The sequence below is a fragment of the Scatophagus argus genome, chromosome 2, assembly GCF_020382885.2.
Source record: "Scatophagus argus isolate fScaArg1 chromosome 2, fScaArg1.pri, whole genome shotgun sequence".
Classification (NCBI taxonomy): domain Eukaryota; kingdom Metazoa; phylum Chordata; class Actinopteri; family Scatophagidae; genus Scatophagus; species Scatophagus argus.
The window spans coordinates 8,838,498-8,864,433 of record NC_058494.1 but is presented as its reverse complement, the minus strand read 5'-3'; the positions used below and the strand labels follow the sequence as shown (position 1 = coordinate 8,864,433).

At 43.2% G+C, this 25,936-nt stretch overlaps 1 protein-coding gene and 1 long non-coding RNA gene across 7 annotated transcripts; one reads left to right on the top strand and one right to left on the bottom strand.

Annotated features, from left to right (window-relative positions):
- Positions 1-44: 44 nt before the first annotated feature.
- Positions 45-25,556, bottom strand: tsc2 (TSC complex subunit 2). Of its 6 annotated transcripts, none has more exons than XM_046406450.1 (43): positions 25,377-25,556; positions 24,974-25,080; positions 23,372-23,556; positions 23,179-23,265; positions 22,976-23,086; positions 22,742-22,889; positions 22,117-22,234; positions 21,971-22,019; positions 21,122-21,247; positions 20,929-21,002; positions 20,697-20,823; positions 19,621-19,764; positions 19,391-19,528; positions 19,180-19,283; positions 18,963-19,044; positions 18,552-18,707; positions 18,337-18,456; positions 17,664-17,786; positions 17,451-17,557; positions 17,168-17,333; positions 16,907-17,029; positions 16,672-16,806; positions 16,231-16,420; positions 16,000-16,093; positions 15,808-15,910; positions 14,767-14,861; positions 12,338-12,478; positions 9,589-9,750; positions 9,308-9,466; positions 8,830-8,942; positions 6,805-7,047; positions 6,157-6,405; positions 5,396-5,485; positions 3,208-3,365; positions 2,447-3,054; positions 1,929-2,007; positions 1,763-1,849; positions 1,482-1,668; positions 1,256-1,395; positions 1,096-1,174; positions 914-1,005; positions 730-828; positions 45-620 (listed from the first exon to the last, which is right to left on the bottom strand). In XM_046406450.1, the coding sequence occupies exons 3-43, from the start codon at positions 23,504-23,506 to the stop codon at positions 453-455; spliced, it is 5,709 nt and encodes a 1,902-aa protein (XP_046262406.1). In that variant the 5' UTR covers positions 23,507-23,556; positions 24,974-25,080; positions 25,377-25,556; the 3' UTR covers positions 45-452. The 6 variants fall into 6 exon arrangements, with proteins under 6 accessions (XP_046262406.1, XP_046262423.1, XP_046262415.1 ...); XM_046406467.1 differs by having other exon boundaries at positions 23,372-23,514; XM_046406459.1 differs by lacking the exon at positions 24,974-25,080 and having other exon boundaries at positions 23,372-23,514.
- On the top strand, positions 7,431-8,335 carry LOC124068342. Its single transcript, XR_006844904.1, has 3 exons — positions 7,431-7,788; positions 7,889-7,958; positions 8,131-8,335. It is a non-coding gene; the product is annotated as an uncharacterized LOC124068342 (long non-coding RNA).
- Positions 25,557-25,936: the final 380 nt, after the last annotated feature.

Genomic DNA, 25,936 nt, shown 5'->3' with positions numbered 1-25,936 from the left:
AGATTTCTGGTTTGCACTCAAAGAGTATGAATCCAAAATTCAAAGCTTTTTCATGTTCTCTTTTTATTCCAAGCACATACTAACACACAAACACACCCTGCTCTCAAATGTAGTGTTCTGTACAACTTTGATCATCTCATGTTGCACATCAGAAACATCATGATTAGACCTACAAAGTGCAAAGCATTAGCATTTCAAAAGTTGAAAAATATGCAGAAATGACTGTCTTCACGTATCAATACTTCATCACAAAATAAGCCTTCATAATACCATGAAGCTCGTAAGTTTTCCAATACAAAGTTCCTATTGATTTAAGTCAAAATCAGTGTGTCATCCTGAATTCTCCCACACAGAGAGGTGAAAGTAAACGCACCTCAGCTCTAAGGCAGGTGTGTGTATGTCTGTGGTCGTGTGTGTTTGCGTGTGTCCCTCCGCCATGTCAAGAAATGTAATCAAACAAAATCAGTGAAGTCATCCACTGTTGACACAAGTCTTTTCCTCTGCCCAGAGGCTTCAGGGTTGGCTGCGGTAGTGCTCTGTTGAAATGACTTGTTCTGCTGAGTGTGTCCTTGGGTCAGAGAGATGCCGGGGGTCGAGCGAGACTGAATGTCTTCCTGGGCCTAAACCAGAGCACAGAGATGGCAGGATCAATGACATTTATGAGAAAAAAAACCACAGAAATATCACAAAGAAGAGGTAGTGACATTGATGAAACTTATGCTTTCTTACCCTGGTTCTGATCCTCTTAATGTGTCGTAATCTAGCTAGCCACTTAGAGGCGTAAGCATCAGAGGGGTTTGCTCTGTACTGATGCACCAAAGAGGCCATCTGCAGGTAGACAAAGAGTAGTGAAGTTTGTGTGTGTGTGTGTGTGTGACAGGGAGTGAGAGGGAAGATAAAGCGGAAGACTTACATTTGCATGCAGAGCCATCTGTCTGACTAAGAGTGGAAGGTTGCGGTCTGAAACGATTTTTGCCACCGTTGTGTCTACTAACCCCTCCAGGTCTGAAAGAGAGAGCAGGAGAAGGAATAAAAGGAAAACAAAGCGCAGAGCTGCACAGAACAAGGCCACAAAAAGCGCAGGTATCAGCTCACCTTTGCGGCACTGGAGGGTGACCAGGTTACATTCATAATCCAGTGGCTTTATAATCACTTCTACAAAGTTAAATTGACCCTAATGGGAGGCAAAAAGACCAGAGATTGGAGTTGAAGTACAAAATATATACTGCCCATTTTCAGACACTCATGAATGTACCTTAATGGTGCCTAGTTTGTACTCCTCTCCTGAGTCATTGTACACCACCATGACAAAATCGTTGCCAATGTGACGTTTTTTGTTGCAGCAGCCCTTGTCGCTCTCCCTGTTTGGCATCAATGTGGCTATATGGAAGATAGCTGCACAGACACAAATTCATTAATAATAAGCAGACTAGCTGTGGAAAAGAAGTAATTACTACATAAATGTGCCTCCCTGTGCTCACCCTGCATGATGTCGTCATGCCAGCAGTAAGTGAACTCGCCATCATCTCCATACTGGTCGAGCCCTCCGAGGAAGATCTGGTCAGGGTCGCAGTCTTTCAGATGGATTAATTTGCCTAGTCCTGTTAGGAAGGCAGCGTAGCGGTTCGAACCGTATTCATTTGAAAGGATGGCAACCTCGTTGCTAACCTGAACAGAGTGGAGAGGGGCAAAGTGCAAAGTCAGAGAGTACAATAATTACACATTCAAACAAGAGCAGCAAGTAATGGTACTGTGTCCTCACCTGACCAGCTCCTACAAACACCACTCCGATCTTATGGGTGTCATAAGGTGGCATCTGGTCCAGAACCTTCACAGCACGGTCAATCACCTACAACAGAGAATAAGCACTGTATGCAACGCTGTACAACAAGAGTTGGAGCAGATTCCAGCCACAGAAGTCAACTAACCTGAGTTTTGGGCAGCAGCAGCGGCTTGTTGGCTTCATTCCCAAAGAAAGGAGAGTGGTAGAGCTGGAGGAAGACGAAGCTGGAGGAGACAAAAGGAAGTAGACAGAGAGGAAAGGAAGTGTTGGCTGCAAGAATTTGTCCTTTGTTTACACCTTGCATTTACAACATAACAGATGTGGGATGCATGGGCACTGTACTTATGAATATCTAGACTGCATACAAATACAAATAAAAAAATATACAGCCAAGTACAGATTCTATTCTCCATGTTTTAGAAAACAGTTCATAGCTGCTGTAATTGTGATGATTGCAATTTCACATTTTTCATCATCTCAAACAATCTTTCTATTTAAATCTGAGCTGTTATTAAAATTTTCTTCCCTGGCAGGCTGCCACTCATAATCACAGCAGTGGGGCAGAGATTAGCTTACTGACTTGGGCTGACGCATTGCATCACTCATTTTGCAAAAACAAGTGAAAGAGGCTGCAGTAGTTTGTTGTATAAATATTGGGAGTACCTGGGGCTCAGACCAGAGATTTTCTCTGTGTTGCTGGGTCCGGGTCGACTGTGGTACGAGTCCCTCTCTGTCCTCCTCTCTCTCCTGGAGGAGGGGGCTGATACTGAGATGGTGTGACCCCGGGGACGGTGGCCCCCACTGGGGGAGATGGGTCCAGGTTGTGCAGGTGCTGCAGGAAACTCCAGTTTCATCCTTGTTCCTCCACTTTGAGATGACACTACACTGGGGCCTTCACCCCCTTGACTCTGACTTCCAAGCCCATTAACATCTCCTCCTGTGCATCCCTCCACCTTCTCTTTCTCAAAATGAGGCTGCTGGGGCTGGGGCTTGCCCTCTGAAGGTGCTCTGGGCCATGACAGGTCTTCTGTCGCAGTCTCCGACTCCATAGCGGCCTTGGAGAAGGCTTCAGGTAAGGTTTGAAGCTCCGGAGAGGAGCTGGACTTGTTCAGTCCGTGACCCTGGGACTGAGTGTGAGTCTGGAAGGGGAGCTCAGGCCCCTGGCTGCCTGGAGTGGAAGGTCCAAGAGTGGGCTGATCGATGGGAATCGCTCCCTCACTCACTTCCTCCAGCGTTGACTTTTCATCATCTTGACTTGAGGTGGAGGAAGACTGAAGAGGAAAGATAAAACAAGTCGAATTAAAAACAGCAGAGGGGAGACTCTAGAAGCACTGGTGGGCTTCTGCTTATTATGCAGAAGAAAGGGTGGGGAAATCTGCTTCATAGTAGGCAACGCTGAATTACAACAGAGTGCAGCTCCTTACCCTGCTGAGCGTTCCAGGTGGTGGGGTCTTTGTGAACTTGTCCGCAGACATGAAGATGGGATCAGAGGTCACTGGCTCAAACTCTTCACTCTCCAGCCAATCAGGCGGGATGTGTGCTGTGGAGACCCCTGACCCCCCTTCCAGCACCACAACAGAATCTACAGCAGATCACAGCAACAACCACGTGGATTACAGTCCGATACACATACACACAAAAAAAACCCTGAAGCTGACCCCCGTCACACACACCCCCACAACAAACATTCAAAGATGTCATCCCAGCTGTCAGTAGTCATCGTGACACCTCACACACATTCCCTTTAAAATTTCAGTTAAGGACAAAATAAGTAAAATTAATCACAGTAACACAAAACAGAATCATCCACATCGAGCAAACAAACTCCAAGTCAGCCAAGCTAACACACAAGTGCGCACATGAACAGACATTAAGGTCATGACCTTCAGTAAATCTGAGCTACAAACAGACAGATCAACGCAGCAGGAAGCTTCTATCCAGCACTGGTTCATCTACATGATTTTTCCACCAAGATGCATGCATGTGTTTGGTTGGTTTGCTGGTTATCTCGGGCCAAATACACTGCAGCTACTGCAACAGCAGCCCAGACAAGGCGCTCCAGTCCTGGAGCTCCAAAACAACACTCTCCATACACTCAGAGAAGATTAAGAAGGCAGCGCCATGTGGTGCCTTTGACATTTGAGGACTGGCCCTCAAAACTGCATTGCAAATTTCTCCATCGTCCTACTGGTCTACCAGTAAGGAAAGGAGGAGTGTGTTAGTTGGATAAGGTCTGGGCTTTGCTGTTGACAACATCAGGAGGTCAAAGGTTAAAAGGTCAACCTGGGAGTATATTTCAGAGACAACAGAGTTAGAGAAGATGATTTGAAGAAAAAACAAATCACAGAAGGAGTCAAAAAGTAAATCAGGATCCATCTTTAGGTGTCAGTGGACTGAGTGATCCGTGTGCAGGCATGTGTTCAGCATCACTTGTCGAGGACCCTCCTTCCCTCTCGTGTTAATAGAAGACTGATGTAAAGCAAAACTTAATTCCTTCACTTGCACAGTTTTTCAGCCCAAGACAGCAGGACTATATGTTATATACAACTATATGAGTTATATGGGACAGATGTGGAGGAGAGGGCTGCAAAATGAACAAAGAAATCCATTTCATACAATTAAAGGAAGCCATCAACATTTTGGGAAATACACTTATGTGCTGTCTTGCTAGATAGATGAAAAGACGGATTCCATTCACACGTCTGTCCATTAAATATGGAATTTGAGACAAGAGATGGTTAGCGCACCACAGCAGAGCAAAGCAATGTAAAGCATAGTAAAGACTACAGTGTTTTTGTACAAATCAAACAAACACATGTAATACAAGTGTTAAAGGAACAGTTCACCCAAAAATTAAAATTCAGTCATGATCTAAATAACTGAAGCAGCACCAGCAGCAGGAGTTGTTTTAAAAAAAAAAACATAACAACTCCAGACTGCATGGATTTCACACACTAATTAACAAACTCACTGGCCTAAAATGAGCGTATATAAAAGATCTCAGGGATTTAATGTTTTATAACTCGACCCCTTCTGCTTCAGCACAATGCTACAGTGTTGTGTTGCTGTGAAGAGCCAAAAGTGTTTTGTGAACTAAGAAACTAAATCCAACTTTCCATTGAATGGGAGTGAATAGATAATGACTGAATTTTCAATTTTGGGTGAACTGTTTCTTTAATTAGTGAGCTTTAGTGGTGCTGGAAGGCTGATTTGTTATCACTGGACAGAACCAGCGTCCAGTGTTGCTCCAACTAAGCTAACCAGCTGCTAGCTCCAGTTTCATATTGAATGGACAGAAATGAAAGGGACATCTAAGATCTCACGAAACTTTCTTCAAAAACTAAATAAGCATTTTTCCCAAAATGTCAAACTGTAATGTTTTATTGGGAAAACTACGTTTCAGATTTTATACTGTAAGTACAGAGATGATACGTCTTTGTGCCATTGTTTTCAATTTACAGCACTGGGGATTTAATTAAAGCGACTTGATGACCAAATGTTACTTCCAGTTTGTCTGGCAGACCATTGTTTTGTGCAAGTGAGCAGAAATACACTACACCAGGTGTTTTCTGGAGGGGGGAGATGTGGGAGCACACATGTGGTGGACGGTACCTGCCCAGGAAATGCTCCTGTGCAACCTGCCAGGGGCTGGAGGGCCTGGGGGGACAGAGCCCGAACCCAGAGACCAGAGAGATCCGCCCACTGCAGGCGGGACGCCAGAGGACAGGTCGGTGGCACATGACGCCACATAACACACCGCGGCCAATCACAAGCATGATGGTAAGGATGGAAAAACATGAAAACAAACTAATGAAAAACAAGGAAAAAAGTCTCAAAGTCAATGAGAAAAATGTTGAAAGGAAGGATGAAGTAAAAAAGATGAGCTGATGAAGAAAAGGAAAATGTGAGGATGAATGACTGAAGGCAGATGAGCCCAGAGACGGAGGAAAAAAGAACACAGAGCACAGGAAACTGGGGTGGACATTTGACGCATCAAACAAACGCATAACAAAGCAGTGATCTTTGACAATGGTTGACCTGAGCAAATCCAAACCGGATTATTGATCGCTTTCAGATTCAAACAGTCTGTATTTACAGTCAATTTAACACTTAGCTCAGTCCATTACAGACGATCCAGGACAGGTAGTCAGGCGGACAGGAGTAACGCATCCATGCATAACTTCACATTTAGAAGTCCAAGTCTGTTCTAGCTAGCTAAATATTCTGGATATGATGTTGTTTTTATTTGATCAATAACACAACAGCTTTTTGCGTCATCTTAAAATTTGGAGAAAATTAACAACTGGTCAATTGCGACCACCTACATACACCAACAAGATGAAGAAGTATTCTCTCCTCAGATGGTTACCCACCAGTGTTAGAACGCTGGATCAGGTTTGTCTTTCCTCCAGTGCTGCTGTGTGGTTGGGTTATGGGCTCAGAGATGGAGGCCGGCGCAGGAGCAGCAGTGCTGGCTGGAGCGCTGGCTGTCTGAGTAGGAGGCTCCTTCACTCCCTCCATGGCCATGAGGACGCTGGAGAGCTCCTGCAGCGGCATGTTGCCGAGCTCTGAGGAGAAGGGGCTAGGTGGGTTCTCCAGACACATCAACCAGCTTGTGTTACCTGTGATGACAAATAGAAATTAAAGTTTATTTAAGCAAGTTTGAGAATTTTTGAGAATTTTCCTCCAGGTACCTATACCCATCAGAAAAGTACGAAAATCAACTTGCAAAGACATGAATGTGCACTGTTTAAGGACTAATAATCCTGCACAGGTTTCATACTGTCCAGCAACAAATAAAAGATGCCCAAAACGGTACAAAATCAATATAGAAATATGTGCATCAGAAAATGGTCGGCTGTGTTGTTGCTTATAGTCAATCTGCATTTTACTGTGATGGTCTTGTGTTAACAATAAAAAAGTCATTAACAAAACCAAAATCAACCACAAGGGCAACCCGTCTTTGAATAACAAGTCAACAAGGCTCAGAAACATTCATTCTTTTGATGCTGTCTGCATACCAGACGGTCTCCTTATGAAGATCTCTGCCCAGCCCTGTGTGAGCATGGGGACAAACTCGGCCAGGCTCGGGTTGTCTTTGAGAGGCGGGGGAGCAGATGGGGTGGCAGAGGTGGAGGAAAGAGGACCCAAACCATCCAGGGTGGAGCCAGAGGGCGGGGAGAGCGGAGCAGTCAACTCGCCCTCAGAGGGAGAGACCAGAGGACTGAGACTCTGAGCAGGACCGGCACGTAGAGCATGGCCGCCTAGACCAGACACAGAGGGGAAGGTCATTCTCATTATTATTTGTCTGCTCCTCTCTTCAAATTATATTCAGGCCACTTTGAAATAGAAAGCTTATCTCAAAGATACTTAGATTCTATTTCTTTTTAAATAGCATAGGTCGGCTGTAACAAAATATCAGACACAGTATGATTACAAGCTATGTACTGTGCAGAAAAAAACGTGTTGCAGAATGTACAGGCAGAAAGATCTAGCATCTATGATACCTTTCAATATGTTCATCCACCAACACAAAATGCAAAGCACACAAAGTACACACAGACATTATGTGCGGAAAATTGTAACAAAGAAGCATAATTTTGCGAGTAATGATAAATAATGTCACTAATCTTCATTTGCATGTGTAACCAAGTGGATAGGGATTACTATGTTTTTTTATTAGTGTCCTGTTGTAACGCGTGATGTCGCTGTGGGGCCAGCCGGACTGAGAATCTCGCGAGGGCACGGAGATCACATGAGACCTATGTACGCGCGAACAGTCGTCTTCCTAGCACAAGCAATGGCGAAAGTGTGTGTTTATCGCATGTGTGCAGGGAGAACCAGATAGCTGTGTTCCGCTGGGAGTGTGTTTGGTGGCGTTGGACGATAGGAGTGCGGTGAGCCAACGGAGAATATATGTGACTTTGCTCCTGTTTCACGTCGGTCGAGGTTGTGTAGTTAGCCTACGTTGCGCTGGGAGCAGACCCCGATTGTCCCGCGTCAGCGTAAGTCCCTATAGATAGCTTAATGAAATCGTTGTTCAGATATTTACAGTGTTAAATAATAATAAATTGTTTATCATATCGTGTGTTGTTACCCATGTAGAGGGGAGATAGAGAGCTGTGTGTGTGCTACGTCCGAGAGAGGGACAGGGCTCTCAAGCTACAGGTTAGGAGTAAGTGCACACATTTACTGTGTTCTGGTTACATTATGAGTGGAGTTGGGTTTAACAATTATATGTTTTGTATATGCATGTTACAACCTGACGTGTGCGACAAAGAATGTCGATGACGATGTGAAAAGTGGCTAGAAATGTGTTCCTGTATGTTTATTTCCTGTTCATATAGGAGAGAGGATTTGGCCACTACTGTTGTCTGTTTTGGTTGTGTTTTGTACTGTTTGTTTTGTTTTGTTTTGTCATGTTCTGACAGCCATGTACCCCAAAATTTGACTAAATTAATGCTGTTCTTGTTCGAAGACAGTCGGGGTATTAAAGGACCACAGCTAAAATAATTTTTCGTGTCCTGTCATTTTATGATCTGGTCACACATGAAATGTGTGAGTACTAGACAGGAGCAGAGTGGGCTGCAGTGTCAAAGCAATGAGAAAACAGAGGGAGGCACAGATAAAATAACTGGCTGCAAATCTGTGGAGGATAAAGGCCTCTGATTATTTCTCATTTCAAGATGGCAGGAACTCATTTTACCTGATCCTTAAAACACGTTTGAAAAGTAGATTTGGGAAAATAGCGCTTCAAAGGCTGGTAGACGTTGGCTATAATTCTTTAGGAGAAAGTTTAGTACCACAATCATTATAAAGTTTTCTGCATTGCTAATATCATAGTTGTTGTCTAAAATCGACACCCTCTTAAAAAAGTCATTTTTTCTGGTTTTTCAGAAAACACAAAAAACTGAGGTGATTTAGGGAAAAAAATAATAATTTTGCTAAAAAATGACATAGGTCATTATTTTAGGATGGTGACAAAATAATAAGAGAAAAGGTGGTGTATGGGACATTCTGAGTCTGGAGTCCTGATGATCTCTCACCTGACATGGAGCGAACTCGTATGCGTGTGGCTCTGTTGTGCTGCTGGCTTGACTGTGACTCCAGTTTGGCTGGAGCCTCTTTGGTTATTCGGGTGTGCAGTGATGGATCTGACCTGCAAGACCACGAAAGAGACGTGATCATAACACAGCTAACCAAAACTAAGATTAAGCATTCTCACAATTACAATGTCAACAAGTTGATAATGTTTACTAATGTTTAGTATGTCAGCATGTTAATATTGTGTGCTAATTAGCAATAAACACAGATGAGGGTGATAGGAAGGTCACACACCAAACTTCTGTTGACCTGAGCATGACATCAGGATCACCAAAGTTTTGAGTATTTATCCTGAGGGGAACATTGCAATTCATCCAATACTTCTCAAGATATTTCAGTCTGGACCAAAGTGATGGATCACCGGAATCAATGCATATTTTGTTTTTTGTGTGTGTGTGTGCACGTGTGAGGGTGCATCACCTTGTCATTTCCCCTCCCCCTCCCAGACGTTCAGCCATGTCCAGGCCCAGCAGCGCTTGCGTTCTGACCCCTCCGCTGGTTGTTATGGTCACCAACTTGTTGCCCACCAGCCAGGTCATACTGCGACCTCCTGTCAAAAGAAACTCTGCGATGGGAGACCTAAAAGGAAAAAATAGGTCAAATTCACAACTTTCGCAGCCTCTATTTGATTTTTAAAAACCACTGTGAAGTGACAGCCACCACACAAACACACTGAAAAAACAAAACAAGTCCTTGCCAACCTCTTAGGCAGGGCGGAGAAGTTGGAAAAGACATATCGTGCCATCATGTCAAGACAGGTCTCAGTGAGCTCCAGGTGGACGGTCTTCAGCCCCTCGTCGGCCTGAGTCACCGCATTTTCATCGGCGGAGCCCAGACTGCAGGTGGTAGTTGAGGTGTGCATCCTATAGAAGGAAATGGAGAGAAGGTTAACCACAGTGAGTTGAGTAGAGGAGAAGGGAGGCACACGAGCTCCAGATGCATCTTAACATGTGCACAGAGACATGCAAACTCTGATATACTGACACAGAGAAAAACACTGAACTGAACCGGGAAAAAAAAATCACTCAACAATGTTCAATCTACACCACATGCAACACAAGCATTAATATGCAACCACGCATCCATATGCATGTGCATATACAAGGAATTACACCGACAGATCATTTTCTGACACACAACAAACACACATGCTGGGACGTGGTATGAGTGGCCTCATAAGCTGTGATACCACATTGCCCTCAGTGTAAATAAGCTCTGTGCAGGAAGCTGAAGGGATCTAAGGTGTAACACTGCTTTGATAATTAAGTAAGTAAGCCACAGGACTGCAGAAAACCCAGCAGGACAAAGCTGTGTGTGAGTGAACTGACACTAATGTCTCCGCTGCAGCCAAATCTCTTTATTAGTATTCACTGTAGAATGAGCAGCACCACAACAACTACCACAGCGTGCTCTACAGTCAAATCGGGTTGAGTTTCAATCAGGGCTGTTAAGATATTGGACGTGATTGTGAAGAATACACTGGCTCGCTGCTCTCAAGAAAACATAAAACTGAAAATGAATGGTTTAAAGCAACATGCTGCAACCAACTGTGACATATGTGTTTGTCTCAGTGGGCAGCATGCAAGGCAGGAAGACTACTTTCATGCCTCATGCTGACAGAGCTATGAAAAGAGGGTAACATAAAGGAACGAATAGTAAAATAAGGTACACAACAACTATGACAGGAATAAAAAAGGAGAATTATCCAATGCTGGAGGAGCCATGAGAGGAAACTGCTTTTAGCCCTGTGACTATCTGGAGTTTACATAAGACACTATAACAGCTGGGAGGAGAGCTGCCTGGAAGGAATACATCTCATATCGCAAGTTTAATATTTTTAAGGTTTCATACCTCTACAAGACTGCATCCTTAGTAAAAAAATAAATAATTCAGGTGTGTTTACAAATGCCAATTCATTTTTTTTAAAATGGAAATGTATGCACACAGGAAAATGACTCAATCTCAGAGGTTGCTTTGTTTTTGGGGGGTTTTTTTCCCCACGCAGACCAAGTCCCAGCATGAGATCTATTCCACTTACCATTCTTCCCTCACAGTGATTCATTTATTCACTTCAATGTCTACTGGACACATAGTCCAACCAACATGACCATGAAACACTCACGACTGAAACAGAGTGTGTGTTGTTCAATACTGTCAAATAATACTTGGTACATTTTTATTGCCGATACAATATAACTGTGAGTATGGATTTATGGACACAAAACAAGCCCTAAAAGGTGTCCACGGTCATTTAATGATATGACACAGAGTTTAGTCGATGAAAAAATGTCTCCTTACAGTTTAAAACATGGTCATGTTGTTTGAACGAAACAAGCTTCCACCAAGAAACAGTCTTTAATCATATTCATCACTCAGGTGTTATCGTTCAAGAGACATAAAACCAGCTGTTCAAGAAAACAGCAGGTTTACAGCCCTTTGGCAGTCAAAGCAGGTTAAACAGATCTACACTGCAGCTGTTTAGTGTGAAAAAGTTCATTGTTTCATTCTGAAATTAAATACAACATCCAGTAGTTTACACTGGACCTTGACTACCATCTGTTGGGCAGGAAGAGTAAGACATATTCAGTAACGTGGCACTGCAGCCACATCTGACAACTGCAATGATAGACCTTATGTCTGTCAGCCAAGCAGGGATAAGCAGAAAAGTATGAAGATAAGTCAGGAGTTTGTGTTTATGTGCGTGATGATACAATGATTTCAGTATGTAATAATCAAACATTTAAAAATTCACATCAGCCCAACTAGTCTTAAAATCCCACACTAGGTGATTGCCATGGTCATAGCAGCACAGTCTATGTCTGTGAGTGGAGCAAAACAAAAACATGTCAAGTGAGCAAACAAAGCTGTCGTGTTGCTGTTGTCCCCGTCACTGGCCGAGGAAGCAGAAGTGCCCTCCAACCAGGAAGCAGGAGGCAGAGATGGATTTTGCAAGTGTTGTCAGTATAAGCTCCTATGACTTTAGATACACATGCTTTGCACTTCCCGCCATCCATTTGTTAGGCCAATCAAAACCAGTCAGCAACACACCCAGCAAAACAAAAAAAAAGGTCAAACAAAGGACAAACTGAAAATTAAATGATAATAAAAGCAAAATCTGTGTTAGAGCAAAAAAATCAAACAGAAAAACATCAAAATGTTTTCTGATGTCTTCTGCCAACACTGCATGCAAAAGCAAATCATGACAAAATAAAATGTAAACCAGCACGTGTATGATCGCAGCCCAAAACAAATCAAAAAGGTCGACACACAAACCTTCCTCTGACATGCACCGCCCGCTCCAGGTGTTCCCTGGCAACAAACCACCCATTGCCCGCCCAACGGACCCACATGACAATGACCCTACACCCGTCAATAACTCCATGGAGGAAGCAACAAGTGTTTGGGCTGTTGTTGTTTTTTGTTTGGTTACCCAGAAGGCTCTTCTCTAACCTGCGGACCGCGTGTTCGGAGACGCTGATGCTGCGGGAGCGGAAAGCGTCCATGGCTGACAGGTCCCTCAGCTCTTTAACTGGAGAGCTGCTGCTATTGGCTACCGCCGCTGCTGCCTTCGCCACTTTTGCTGCCCGCAGACTGGGGCGGTGAAGAGTACCCATGTTGAAGGGCGAATGGGCCGGGTTGGTGATAAGGTGGCAGTGGGCAGTAAGGGGGTGCGTCATCATGAGTGTGGTGGTGGTTTGGGAGTGTGGATGGAGAGAGTGTGGTGTGTGAGGGGAAACCAGGAGACAGCAGGAATCATCACCCAAGTACCAGAGCAACATGAGCAGGTGACCAAAGGGCACACGTCACGCAGGGGGGGGTGGGGACAGAGCATGGGGCCACAAAGGGCAGAGGTCACAGGTGAAGGGATGGGCCAGGAGCAATGCAGGGAGGATCCAGGATGACACGACCACCCCCCAAAACCACAACCACAACGCAGCACCCAATCGCAGGAGGCAGGGGAGGGGTCAAATGAAGAATTGAAAGAAAAAAAAAACAACATGAAAATTAACAGCAGTGAACACTATGAATCAGATTAAAGGAGAGCGGAGTAAGAAAAAGAGGATAAAAAAAGGACAAACATCTACTAAAAGGAAAAACAATCAAGCTACAGCAGAGGGTAAAAGAGCTTCTGCTAGTCAGAAAAGAAAATACACACAAAGTATTCAGGAGGAGCAACAAAATAAACATTATTTCACACAGCAGGTATGTAGAGAAGCCAAGGACTGGTACAGGAGAAGTAAAATAGTAGGGATGGACTCAGCACAGGCCTGACATCACGGAAGTTAAAACACAAGAAAAATGACTCATCCAACTGGAAATGAAATGCTGGGTTAAACCTGAGGGTTGGAGCACAGCACAGCATACTCTGAGGGAACCATCGAAAACTCTTATTACTGTGCTTACTAGCACCTCAATACATTTAAAAGGTAGTCAAGATGTATATTTGTGAGAAGTGGCTAAATTTAAAAATCTGACATGCAGCACCATAGCACTCCAACCCAACAGTGAGCAATGAACAGCACACAGGCAGACCACTGGACGAATGATAACACAATGTGGAACACTTAAAAGTGGGTTGATATGGAAAATTAGTACAAAATGATGTTAGCAGAGGCACTATGTGTCACTATGAAAAGCTTTAATGGGGACTGCGCTTGATTGCAACGGCAACAAAGGTGTTCTGAGGATGTCTGAAATTAGGCGTGGACACCCAGACAAAACTGAGAAGACACATCCAAGAGGCAGCACCTCCTATGTCCTAAGATATATGTAACTGCATTGCACAATGGAGGAGGAGAAGGGAAAAATTTAAGAAAGGGGAAAACAGTGTGATAGACTATTTAGGAAGGGGGTCATCCAGAGTGTGTTGTGCGGTCTATTTATATTATTTTGGGTCCTTGAATTATGCACTGTTATGCTCTGTGCATTTTAAAACACTCTTTGTTTGAAAATGCCAGGTCATTTTCATAGAAAAAGACCTAAACTGTTAAAATGTCTGCATCTTCTTCTTCTCTTTCAGTTGGCAACAAATCCATGCTTCACAGACACATCCAAGTTAGTCTGCTGTGTCAGCAGGTCAAGTCCTCTCTTTCTCTCCGTGATCGCCTGCACTATGCTTTAATGAGTTAATTTGGACATTTTTATCCTGGGTTGTCGTCAGGGCGATTATGAAACGGACAACCGACAAACATTCACACCATGTACAGATGAGAATGACGGCTTGCTGAGAAAAGCTTCCTTACACCTGTGTGTGAAAGGCAGTGTGTATTTCTCTTTGTGCACATGCCAACTCTGCATTTATTATGGTTAGGTTATAAACAGAGACGTGACAGCAGGAGAAAGCAAACCTTACAGGCCTTTCCTCATACCAGCACCATGAATGTATTTCTATAAGACACAGACGGTGGACGCAGTAACACAAACACCTGGATGATATAATACTATCCAAAACAACAATAACAACAACAACACACACTACAGAGCTTCCAAACCTCTCTGACAGAATTCCAGTGAAAATTTACAGACACCTATTGTCTTAGACTATATTATAATAAACAAATGTTTGTGTTATTTTGTCCACTCCCTGCATTAAAATGAGAAGTGAATTTTTAATAAAAAAAAACAAAAACAAAACAAATTGTGGCATAAAAAGAACAAATTTCAAAATGCAAAAATCATAAACAAATTAAAAAATAATAAATAAAATGAACCGATGATCACCATGGCAACCATCACGCCACAGTACCAGTTATGCTGAGTCCCCTGTTACCTTGGCAACCCCAACCCCCTTAAACCACAATGTTTTACATGGTCTGTGTGTGGTCCTGACATCTAGTACATCAGCACTTGCAGCTGTGTGCGAATGTAGGACGCTTTACCTCTTGGGCCTTTCATTCAGGCTGGTACTTCGGGCACGAAATGAACTTTGCTCATGACCGTCGTCAAATGGCAGCAGGGCATTGGAACGCAAACCCTGAACGACGAGACAAAAGACAAAAAAAAAAAAAACTTGCTTTCTTACCAAGTGTTACATGTCACGATTTATCTCATTTGCATGTGTGTGCATTATGAAGCTACATCCTGAAGACTGTTAGCTTAGCTTAGCATAAAGACTGGGGAGAAATTGGGTAGTTCTGTCCACAAGAACAAAAAATCCATTCAACCCAATTAACACTTTATATCTCATTAGTTTAACTGAAGTGTAAAAGAAAAATACAAGATGATTTTTTTAGATGCTTTTAAGATGAATCATGTGCCACACTATTTCTTTGCTGAGCCCAGTGAGGTCGAGTTTGCACCTGCCTGTCAGCCTCACAGTGACAAGACTCCAGGGCGCAGACTAGCTGCTGCTTTTCCGTTTTATGTTCTGCTAGTCCGACTGCCTGCTGGCAGTAGTTTAATATTTACAGGCATGAGAGAGGAACAGACTTTCTAATCTAAATTTTGGCAAGAAAACAAAAAAGCACATTTGTCAAACTGTTCCTTTAAGGTATTATGTGATTAATGATCGGACAGAAATTTATTCTCGGAACTGGAAGATGCCTGGAGTCCCTCCTGTACAGGATACGGGAAACCGAGTTAGGAAAAGTTGCTGCATATAAAAAGAAAATATTTTCTCAAGCTTTAAACTTTCTTTCCTAAATGTGTAAGACAGTAATGACACTGATTTCCAGGTGGGATGTATGGTTTTGAACGTCCAATATTGCATTATTTTCTCTTTTTCTCTGCAGTGTATATTGTTTGTGCGGGGTGGGAAGCTGGGGATGAGACAGGCTTTGCTTTTCTTCTGATTCACAGTGCTGGGATTATAGATAGATAGACAGATACTTTATTGATCCCGAGGGAAATTCAAGTTAAAAAATGCAAGTCATTCAAAAATAAAAAAAATCAATACAAGTACGAAGACAGAGCACACACACCTTAGTGATGTACTGAACAAAGTCCTTGCGGAAGGGGAGTCTGCAGCGTATGAACCACATGGCGATCACATGGTGGGCCAGGGACACGATATACTGGTTAAATCTGAGGGGAGGTGGAAGAAACAAACGGGTCAGAGTGTGTCTGAGTGTGCATCTGAGAATACACGTGTGTTTGTGTGCGTGAGCACTTACTTGGAAGGGTTAGTGTAGGGTAGAGAGATGGCAAACACGCTGACGTATTGCTCAGCAACAAAGTTGGCATACAGATGGGGCAGGCGCACCAGAGCTAACAAGCAGAAGAAAAAGACACATCAGCAGCTCTTTCTGACTGGACTAACTGACCTTGAATATTCAACAACAGTATCACACATTGTAAGAAAGGAATGAAGGAGTCTTTAAGAAAATCTTTTGGCAATCGCTCACTGGAGAGGAACTCGAGCATAGGGGATGCCATGGCAACGGTAGCAGAGATGTGCGTGAGCTTGACGATGAGAGCAGGGAGGAGTTTGATCATGATGTCAGGCATCTCCACCGTGCACATTGTAAGAGCCACCACACACTGCTTGGCACAGCGGTAAATGAGGCCGGTCTCAAGGCACTGAACCAGCTCTCTCTGCAGAGGGGAAAGGAAATTAACTCATGTCATTCCAGGGGCACAAGCGTTTACTTATGTGTGTGGACAGTCTGGTAAATCTGAGAACAAGGTATACAGGCATGTTTCTGACCAAACATGGATCTTCTGGTTCAAAGCATCTGAGTCAGTGATGCCAGCACGAAAGCTTCACAACATCCAAGACACCTGTTGATTTTGTCACAGACTGTACAACTTCAACTACTTTCTACAGCCAGACAGCTCTTTAGTACCTGTCTCGACTGCTCCAAGTAGTTATGGTAGGAAGTGATTGCTGTGAGGACAGGAACCACCGCCAGCTGAACATCAGTGCGAGAAAACCCCTCAGGGGTCTTCTTCAAGCGCTCAGAGATCAGCCGATCGGTCACCTACAAGCACACAAAGAAGAAAGTAACACATAGTGACATCTGGTCATGTGTGTAGACTTCTAAATACAGATTTGTATTTGCATGTCTTTATTTGCATTACCATGCAGCAGAGAGAAGAACAGAGCTGGTCCAAGCTGCATGGTGACGTGAGCAGCAACACTTTGTACTGCAGAGTCCACGGCAGCTTGTCGAGAACCAGCTTCAGCACCTTCCAATCCGTTTCCTACACAAGAAAAATAAACCATATCTACGATCTCTGATGATCAGTTAGATGTGTATCTGTGTGGTGGGCACTTTTGAATTGAACAACACACTCTAAGCATGCCATTAATCTGTGGATACAGTCATTTTGTGCACATACCATCTTGAGGCACTGCAGGAGGACACTGAAGGCTGGTGCGTAGGGCAGGTAGGCTGAACGCATTGAGGCTGCTGAAGCAGAAGGAGCAGTGGGGGGAGCGGGGCTGCCGGCAGGAGGAGATGTTGAACCTGCAGGCTTCTTTTCACTCATACGCTTCTCTATCTCCCTGAAACAACAAAAGGCTAATTTAACAGTCCTGTTAAACTTTAGCAGGGTGTAATATAATAAGCAAAATCAGATGTAGATCAGAGCTTCGGCAAAACCGGTGTGCGAGTGTCCTCACCCTGTGTCACAGTAGCAGTAAGGACTGAACCTCATGGCCCTGTCTTTGTTGGGGACTCCAAGACGGTGAAGAGAGTCCGCTCGCATCATCAGGAAGAAGTCAAACACCTGAAAGAGAACAAACATTCAAAGAAGAAGAAATCAATGAGCCAGTATGTTACAAATTAGGTAAGAGATACAGAAATTTGCAGAGGAAACCGACCACCCCACCTACCTGTAGCCTAATACTGGAAGCGATAGCTGAACAGTACTTGTTCTTGTAGTGAAGCTGAAGGTGGCTGATAAGCAACTCATACACACGACTTGCATGACTGGCTGGTAGGCTGTAAAGCTTGCTCTGACAGGGGAGAAACAGATGGAGTTTTATCACCAGATTCATTACATTTTTTCCAGACTCACAAAAGCTAGAAAAACTGATTTTTCAACACAGGAAAATGAAACAAAATGTTGATACTGATAGTTAAAATTCTCTGCTGTTAACAAACATCACTGTGAAAACCGTAAACAAGACTACAAGATACTGCTGACTTTTAGTTCATATATACCAGTTGCTTTTAATAAACAAATGAATGTAGCACAAGGTTTCCATTGTGTGTGGTTTACTTTGGTGGGGAATTAACTTTTTGTTTATATTAAAAGATTATTTAGGTGGATTTAGATTGATCAGAAATCAACCAGTCACCTAGCAAGGGTTATTTGTTTATCCTGTCAGGCTTTTTCAATATCACTTACAATAGTTTTTTTGTGAGTATGTAAATGTATGTAAAAGAATTTTTTTAAAAAAAAACAAACACCAGTATCCAAATTTGACATCATTTCAGACTGTATTTTCTTCTGAAATACCCTTAATGTCATTTTGTGAATTCAGCCTATCTGCCTGTGCGTACCTGCAGGATTTCCAGCAGGCCCAGTACAGCAGTCCTCACGTCCTCCATTGGAGACTCTGCTGTGGGGTCTCTCTCAGAAACTTCCAGGGGCCCCGAACACACCAGAGAGCGACTGGCCACCTTCACAAAGAAAAAAAATAGGTCATCATCTCAACATGACAAGAATGGACAGAACTAAATGATTTCATGAACGTAAAGGTGAGACAACGTGTTACCCGCTCAATGATGTCCAGCAGGCTGCTGAAGTGGTGTGTGTTACAGCCCTCAGCAAGATCCACCAGCAGCTGGGTGGCCTGCTTTCTGACGGCCAGGTCCCGGTCTTCAGCTATCCCACTGAGCTGGGGGATCACTACCATTTCAATCAACTCATCCTAGAACAAGTCAAGGAATAAAACAAGAGAGAGAGTGTCATATTGAAGAATTTTAATTATCTACACACATCACAGTTTACCACATATGAAACAACACACACGAGCACACAGCAGAAAAACAAGACAGGGTACAGATACACGGATGTGTGTGTATGTGTTTGTGTTTGTGTTTGTGTGAGTGAGCGTGGAGGTGGGGGGCATTGACAGAGACAAAGAGAGAGACAGAGAGGGGAGAGAGAGAGAAAGCATACAGACCTCGTAGAGCTGTCGGTTGGTACTGAGAACGAAGGACAGGATATGAAGCACTTTGATCCTTATCACAGTGCGAGTCTCATTCCTTTCAGAAAAACAGTGAGATAACATAGTGGGGGACAGGAAAGATTATGGCACTGCAATCGAGCAGAGAGTTAACAAAAGGGACATACAGAAAATACTTCAGATATCATCACCGTCACCTCTATGCATGTCCTACCTGAAGAATTTCTCCATGAGCCGGTGAAGGCTTTGAATCCAGCCATCCTTGGCTGGCTGGATAGACTGAGCCCTGTACGAGATGAGGGTCAGCACCGAGGCATCCTGTCATGCACACACCCAAGATTACGGCAGAGTTAGAAAAGCAGCAACAGCATGTGAGAGGAGAGATGAAAACAAAGGATGAGCCCAAGGGCTGTAAAAATGCTTACAGGTCTCTTGTCAGCACATTTCTCCACCAGACTGAAGAACTTCTCCGTGGAGCCGTGGTAACCATTTTGTTCATAAAGCTCCTCCACTGTAGTCAGCAGTTCATAGACAATGGCCTTCAACTCTGCACTGCCTATCGTCTGTGAAGACAGATCAGACAGGCCACTTTGCAGTAAAAATAACATATATTTCACTGTGTGTGCGTGCACATGTGCAGCGTATGTGTGTGTACCTGGATCTGTTGCAGCAGTCGCTCTATGATTCCCAGCAGTATATCCCAGGTGACCACCTGCAGCTCTTTACCATATTTCTTGATCAGTCTGGTGATGGAGAGGACGATTTCATAGGACACCACCTCATTGGCACTGGACATGGCCTGCGTTGCAGAGATCAAGACAGCAACAGTTAGCACAAATGACTTACCACATTCAGAGTATCAAGTATAGACTTGTTTTGTTTTGTTTTTTTATCCCTTTATAATCACATCCATTTGTGCTTTCAGCTGTTTGGTTTGCCCAGTTCTGCTCAACCTCCTGCTGCATTTATACTGACTCATCATGTCCCCTGCTGTGGTGCACAGTGAAATGCTTGTGACACTCATGTGAAAATCACAAGGACAATCACAACAGAGAGGCCGTGCCCAAGGTCAGGTGATGTTTTTTGTCTTTGTCTTACATATTTTTTTGTACATGTAGGACACTTGGTCTTGCCCATTCTTCTTCTTCTTCTGTTGAGTTTCACATCAGCTGGCATCCTTGAGTGTTGCATCACCACCATCTGCTGGACTGTCTCTTACCCCATCTATTCCAGCATAGCCATGGCATGTGTGAAAAGGCGCAAGACAGAAACGTTCCTGAATGTAGCTGCATGTGTGAATAGTGAAAATTACGACTGATGCCTGAAAGATCATCCCAGTGCTCTACTGAATACTCTGTTTGAAACAGACTATAGTAAGGTGAATATTTTTGGACTTGGACAAAACAAGACATTTTAGTGCATCACCTGAGGCTCCAGAAAATTGTGACAAGCATTTTCTGTGTTTTGTGACATTTTGTAGACTGATTAAGAAAAAGTATCAGATTACTCAATAATGAAAATAATGATTATTTGAGACTGTATCTTTTAAAATGAATACAAAAGTTTGCCCTGACTTTTCAGCCGTATAACATGTAGCAGTTTGGTTTTCATGCAATTTAGGAAAAAGACCTTTTCAGTGAAGGTGAAATACTCAGACATTAAATTTTACTATGAGCACATGCCTACTGGGAAAGAATGCATGTGCTGTATGTGCGTGTGTATGTGTTATACCTTGTAGAAAGATGGCAGAACAAGCGTAGGTGTGTTTTTGAGGGCGGGGAGTCTGTGTGCACCCCACAGTGCCATTCCAACAAAGAATACTGCTCCTCTCAACAATGGTGCATCCTCCATGTACATCCTAGCAGACGTTTCAGGTGTTTCGAAACACACATACCTTAGTCACAATAATACAGGTTAGTAGTGCACCACACACTAAGAAATATGATTAAGCCAGAGACGATACCTCTCCTCCATTATGCGGCACATGGTGTAAATGGCACTGTGGCCCAGGTGAGTCCCCAACACCTTCCTCATCAACTGAAGAGGCAGCACAAACACAGAGAAAAGACCACAGGAGATGGATATAAATTATGCCTTTTCATATTTGAGCCTTCAGGTACAGGGAAAAATAGTTGTGTGTGCATGTGTGTTTTCACCTTCCAGCAGGATTCACAAAACTCCTTGACGTTGACAGTACGACAGAGTGTGATGATGAAGACAGTGAGAGAGTCTGAGGGCAGGCAGTTGTAACACACCACCGCATCCAGCACTTGTAGTGCCACCTGGACACATCACACACAACCCGACACACACGCACATTCATTTCTACATAGAGCTGAAGGATAAACAATACCAAGTTATTAAGGTTTCACTACATGGGCAGAGTTGTGCAGTTACTGGGTTTTTTATGATGTTTAGATCATAGTTAACAATCATCAAACATTATGCAACAAGAGTTAGTTACAAAACTCTTACACCATACTGTCATTTGACTGATTCACACATTGACCCTCACAAAAAACATAAATGAAAATATAAAAAACATAAAATGCAAGCTCCTGTTTTTAAACACCATATATTAAATGTTTATGGAAATCCACCTTTCGTGCAATCATCATTACATGAGTCTGTCATGTTATCAATGATCATAAAACACAGTATTGCTTCAATACATCTCGGAGCCTCACATCAGGAAACTCATATTTTACATTTTACTGAGGTTCACAAAGGAGTGATTTTTGCATGAAAACTTTAACTGTCAGACCTGTGACCTCAACTGAATCAGTTGATGAATTAAAGTCTTCAGTGGCTCAGTAATATGCCTTATTAACAGTGAACAGCAACGGTAACTTTTGAGTACAGACGCCAGCATGTACTGCTGAATGCTAAAAGGATGACAAAGAATGCACTGATTGTTCTTCAGTCAACGCTTGAAAACACTGTTGTTGTAGTTGCTTCAATTTAACAGAAATCTGAAACATGAAGAAAAGAAGACAAATACCTACCTCGATATCTGTAGAAGATGTTGTTCTATTGCACAGGAGACAGATCTTCCTGCAGAGAGCACAACAGAAAAAAATGCATGTTAATAACATTTCCTGGATTAAAAATAAAAGTGAAGTCCAGTTTTCTGTCTGTATCCCAGACTTACTGGACCATGATGGAGACATTTTGGTCCAGGTAGCAGCTGTTGAACTTCACCAGATTTACGAGAACATGCAGAAAGTCGGAGGTGAGACCAATGTCCATCCACAGGAGGACAAAGCGTGCTGGAGGAAAACAGAAAAAAAAAACACTGAATGAGATGCATAACAAGTTGCAATTAAAAACATCAATATAATGGCATCTCACATTAGACTGAATCTCAATTACCAGGATTTGTCAGTTTCAACAGAAGGTTAGCAGTCAGCACTGTCATATGCAAGTTTAGCTTCCCAGAGTGTATAATAAACCATCACATCTGTGCCCACAACGCAGCTGCATTAGTACGAAACAAACTACCAAACTAATCACCGCCAACACAAAGCCAATCTACAAAAAGGGAACAGTGATCACAAGCTGAACCGAACCACAGCTTAGGCATAACAGAGACATATACTGTGAAGCGAGAAAACAACTAACTAGTCTGAAACATAATCTGACATCTCTTTTTAGCAGTGTTTATGAGTCAGGTTAAAGTCTAAATCTACTAACGTTTTACACTGCATATCATAACCAAAGAAGCTGCTCATGTGAACAGTCGCAAAGTGCTTAGATATTTTTCCATGGAGTCTTACCTATGTCCTCCTCCAGGTACGTGATGTCTTTCCCGTTCTCAGTTAAGGCCTTGAAGACTTCCAACCTATCAAAGAGGTCCTCGTTGCACGGCTGGTAGTCTCTGATCACCTTGAAAAAGTAGGCTCTCAGAGGGCCCAGCCGCTCACCCTTCACACAGACAGGTGAACGTGACTTTATAGAGTGACAGGAAATATATTCACAAATTGTATTTGCTTGTATGTGTGCCTACATACCTGCCCCTGTATGATGGCCTTCAGTAGCTGCAGGACAGCATGTCTGGCCTCAGGTGGCTGCTCTGGAGACAGCATGTCCTCCACAGCTTTCCAGACTGCCTCCACTGCGTGCTGAGGAACACGTGCACACACACAGATTTACACACACACAGAAAACCACATGTACTGCTGCATCAGAAATGTTACATCCCGCACAGACTCACCTCCTCAAACTTTTTGGTTTTGGCAAGCTCACATACGTGGTTCATCATGCGAATGCGGTTGCTCAGACCGCAGTCTGGGTGGAGCTCCTAAAAAAAATAAATAAATAAATCAAGTCCATGACTTGGTGCAAAACATGATGGGAGTTTGCACATGTGTATGAACGTGTATGGAGGTTCAGCCTCCTCTGCACACCTTGATGATGTCAGTCGTGATGATGTACTCAGACGGTTTGGTTTCGCTCTGTTTGCTTGGTGGCCGTGGGGGTCCCAGCCCAAAGATGCCCTTCACCTTGTCCTTGAGACTCTCCTTGCTTGGTTGTTTATTCATGGCCCAACCTGGAGGCGTGACAGACTACACAGGCTTAGACTGATGGCCGCCTGGAGAAAGAGCAACACACATTCAGGATTTTTGGCAACGTGCAAGATGGGATGATTATAAAGTAGGGCTGAATAAAAGCAATCATACTGATACTGTTTTAACAGATAGTCATTTATTTAGTTTTTGTTTTTTGTTTTTTGGGGTTTTTTTGCAGGGATCTATGCCAAACAAACATGCTGCCTTAAATCTGGAGAAAAACATTTGTACCATGAGGCATCTCGCCATCATAACAATGCTTCATTTATAGTGGTTTGTTGTAAGCCACATTACTTATTCTAAAAACTGTAGCACAAGATTTAAATATTGCACTTGGCCTTAGAGAGATTTCTCTAATTGTTCTTACTTCAAACTAATCTTTAACTGTTACCCAGTAGCCACAGGCCAGATAAAGCATCTGATTTCCCCTAATGTGACTCGCCATGGCTTTGTGGCTTGCCAGCCAGCAATTAGATGGAAGGTCAAAGTAAAACATATGTAAGCTCAACCAAAGCCCACTGCAATAGTTAAATCAATTAGCACTGCTGTTGAAAAGATGCTATCACAGAAAACAAGACCTAATAACTTGAGTCATATATTAGAATTATAAGTATAACTAATGCTAAAGTTTTAAAGAGTCATTTCACCCAAACCATAAACACACTTTTTGTAGTCTGGGTCTTTTCATAGGAACTGAAAACTACCTCCCAGGGATGGGGATTACACAGACTAACTGAGATGCAGTTTTGAAAAGGGCAGACTGCTGTTGAATTGTTATGATTTATTGCAGCCATGTCACAGAATATATAGCATCTCTGCACACTTGAATCTGTGATACGTCAGAGAGCAGCCCCTGAACACTTTAGTGTACTTGCAATACTATGCCTGTATCCACTTTTTTCCTTTGAACAGCCACCTCTCTTTGTTGTCCTTTCAAACCATTTGAAATTTGGACAGCATGGTGACTTTTGCCTTTGACATTATGAAGCTTTATAGATTCTTTCTGAGAATATCTCTCTTTCTTCTAGCAAAGTGTTTAGCTGATAACAGTGGTCACCTGGATCTTGACACGATCAATTTAATAAGCAGATGACGACAATGGACAGTCATTAAACATGTGCCATAAGATGTGTGACTGCACCTCTGCTGTTCACAATAAAGGATAGCGATAGTAGTTTTCTTTCCAGGTGTCTGCATTTATACTTGCAATAAATCATGTATTCTCATCAAATGTTGCATATTCTATAACTCTGAGGTATGCTGGACACTTTCTTACCACCGGCACCAGAGCAGGTTAACAAAGTTTGAGGCAGCGTTACACTTAATTTAAATCTTCAACAACCAACGTTTAGTGCACCGTACATGACTGCAAAGCACACGAGGTAACGCTGAGTTAAAGAAGTAAAACATATCTTGTAATGTAATTTGGGTGAACAGAACCTTTAAGACTCCCTTCCCCTGTTATCCAGCAGTGAAGTTAGGAGTCCCTGTCTGTCAATGTGTAAACCCGGGGGGGAGCAGGTTTGAAGAATCTGCTGTCATGTGGACTTGACAGAGACAGAGGGGAGGGGAGGTAAGCAGACAGACAACGACTGTTCTGTTTCAGTTCAACAACAACCACATCGGTGCGAGGTAGCCTCCGACCAGAGCAAATCACATCTGTGAACATTGGACAACACAGACATGGTATAACTAACGGGGAGAAACGCACAGCGGCACCGCTGAACCGTTAGCTACGCTTTACATTGTCTGTCATGGGCTAGCACTCCTCTGTGGCATTCAAGGTCTGGTAGCTTAAAAAACAACACCTCCGTCTCCCCCTCTCCTCCCCCACTCATCTCACCTTATTGAAGATGAGTCGCTTCTGGTTTCATTCAGCCACAGCTTCGTCCATACGCAACCTACACCGCCGTCTGCGTCTGTGCATTGATATAACTCTGAATTTGTTGCCAAACGCTCGTTCTCGTCCAAGCTCGGTCCTCCACTCCTCAACCGGATGACACAGTAATACTCTGACAGGGGCACTTCCTACAAAAACACGTTTGTTGCACCCGTTGATGGGAAATGTAGTTCTGAGCAAGCTAAACCAAAACTACTAAAAACTAAAGCCCAATAGTCTGGGTTTAAACAGTATGACAAATGAAGAGCAAAACACCTACAAAATAGTAAGCCACTATTCTTCCAACGGCCCCTTAAAAAACTTTAATGTCCGAATATCTCAGCACGTGTTACTAAAACTGAAACGATAGTCAAAGGTTGCGTTAGCTAGCAACTAGCTAGCTAGCGATAGGATACTGAAGTTGGTTCCTTATTGGGATCGGAAGCTGCGCTGTCGCCCGACCGCCTCTGAGTGGCGTTTTCGGATAACTAATTCAAGTTCTTGTATGTAGTTAAAGACCTCAA

Excerpts from the sequence above, each read along its gene's own strand:
- tsc2 (XM_046406450.1), bottom strand. The coding sequence starts at position 23,506 with ATGAATAAACAACCAAGCAAGGAGAGTCTCAAGGACAAGGTGAAGGGC. Across the intron at positions 12,479-14,766 it reads CTGAATGAAAGGCCCAAGAG|TCTGCGGGCAGCAAAAGTGG; the intron begins GTAAAGCGTCCT and ends TCACCGCCCCAG. Across the intron at positions 9,751-12,337 it reads TCCGAACACGCGGTCCGCAG|GATGCACACCTCAACTACCA; the intron begins GTTAGAGAAGAG and ends TTCCTTCTATAG.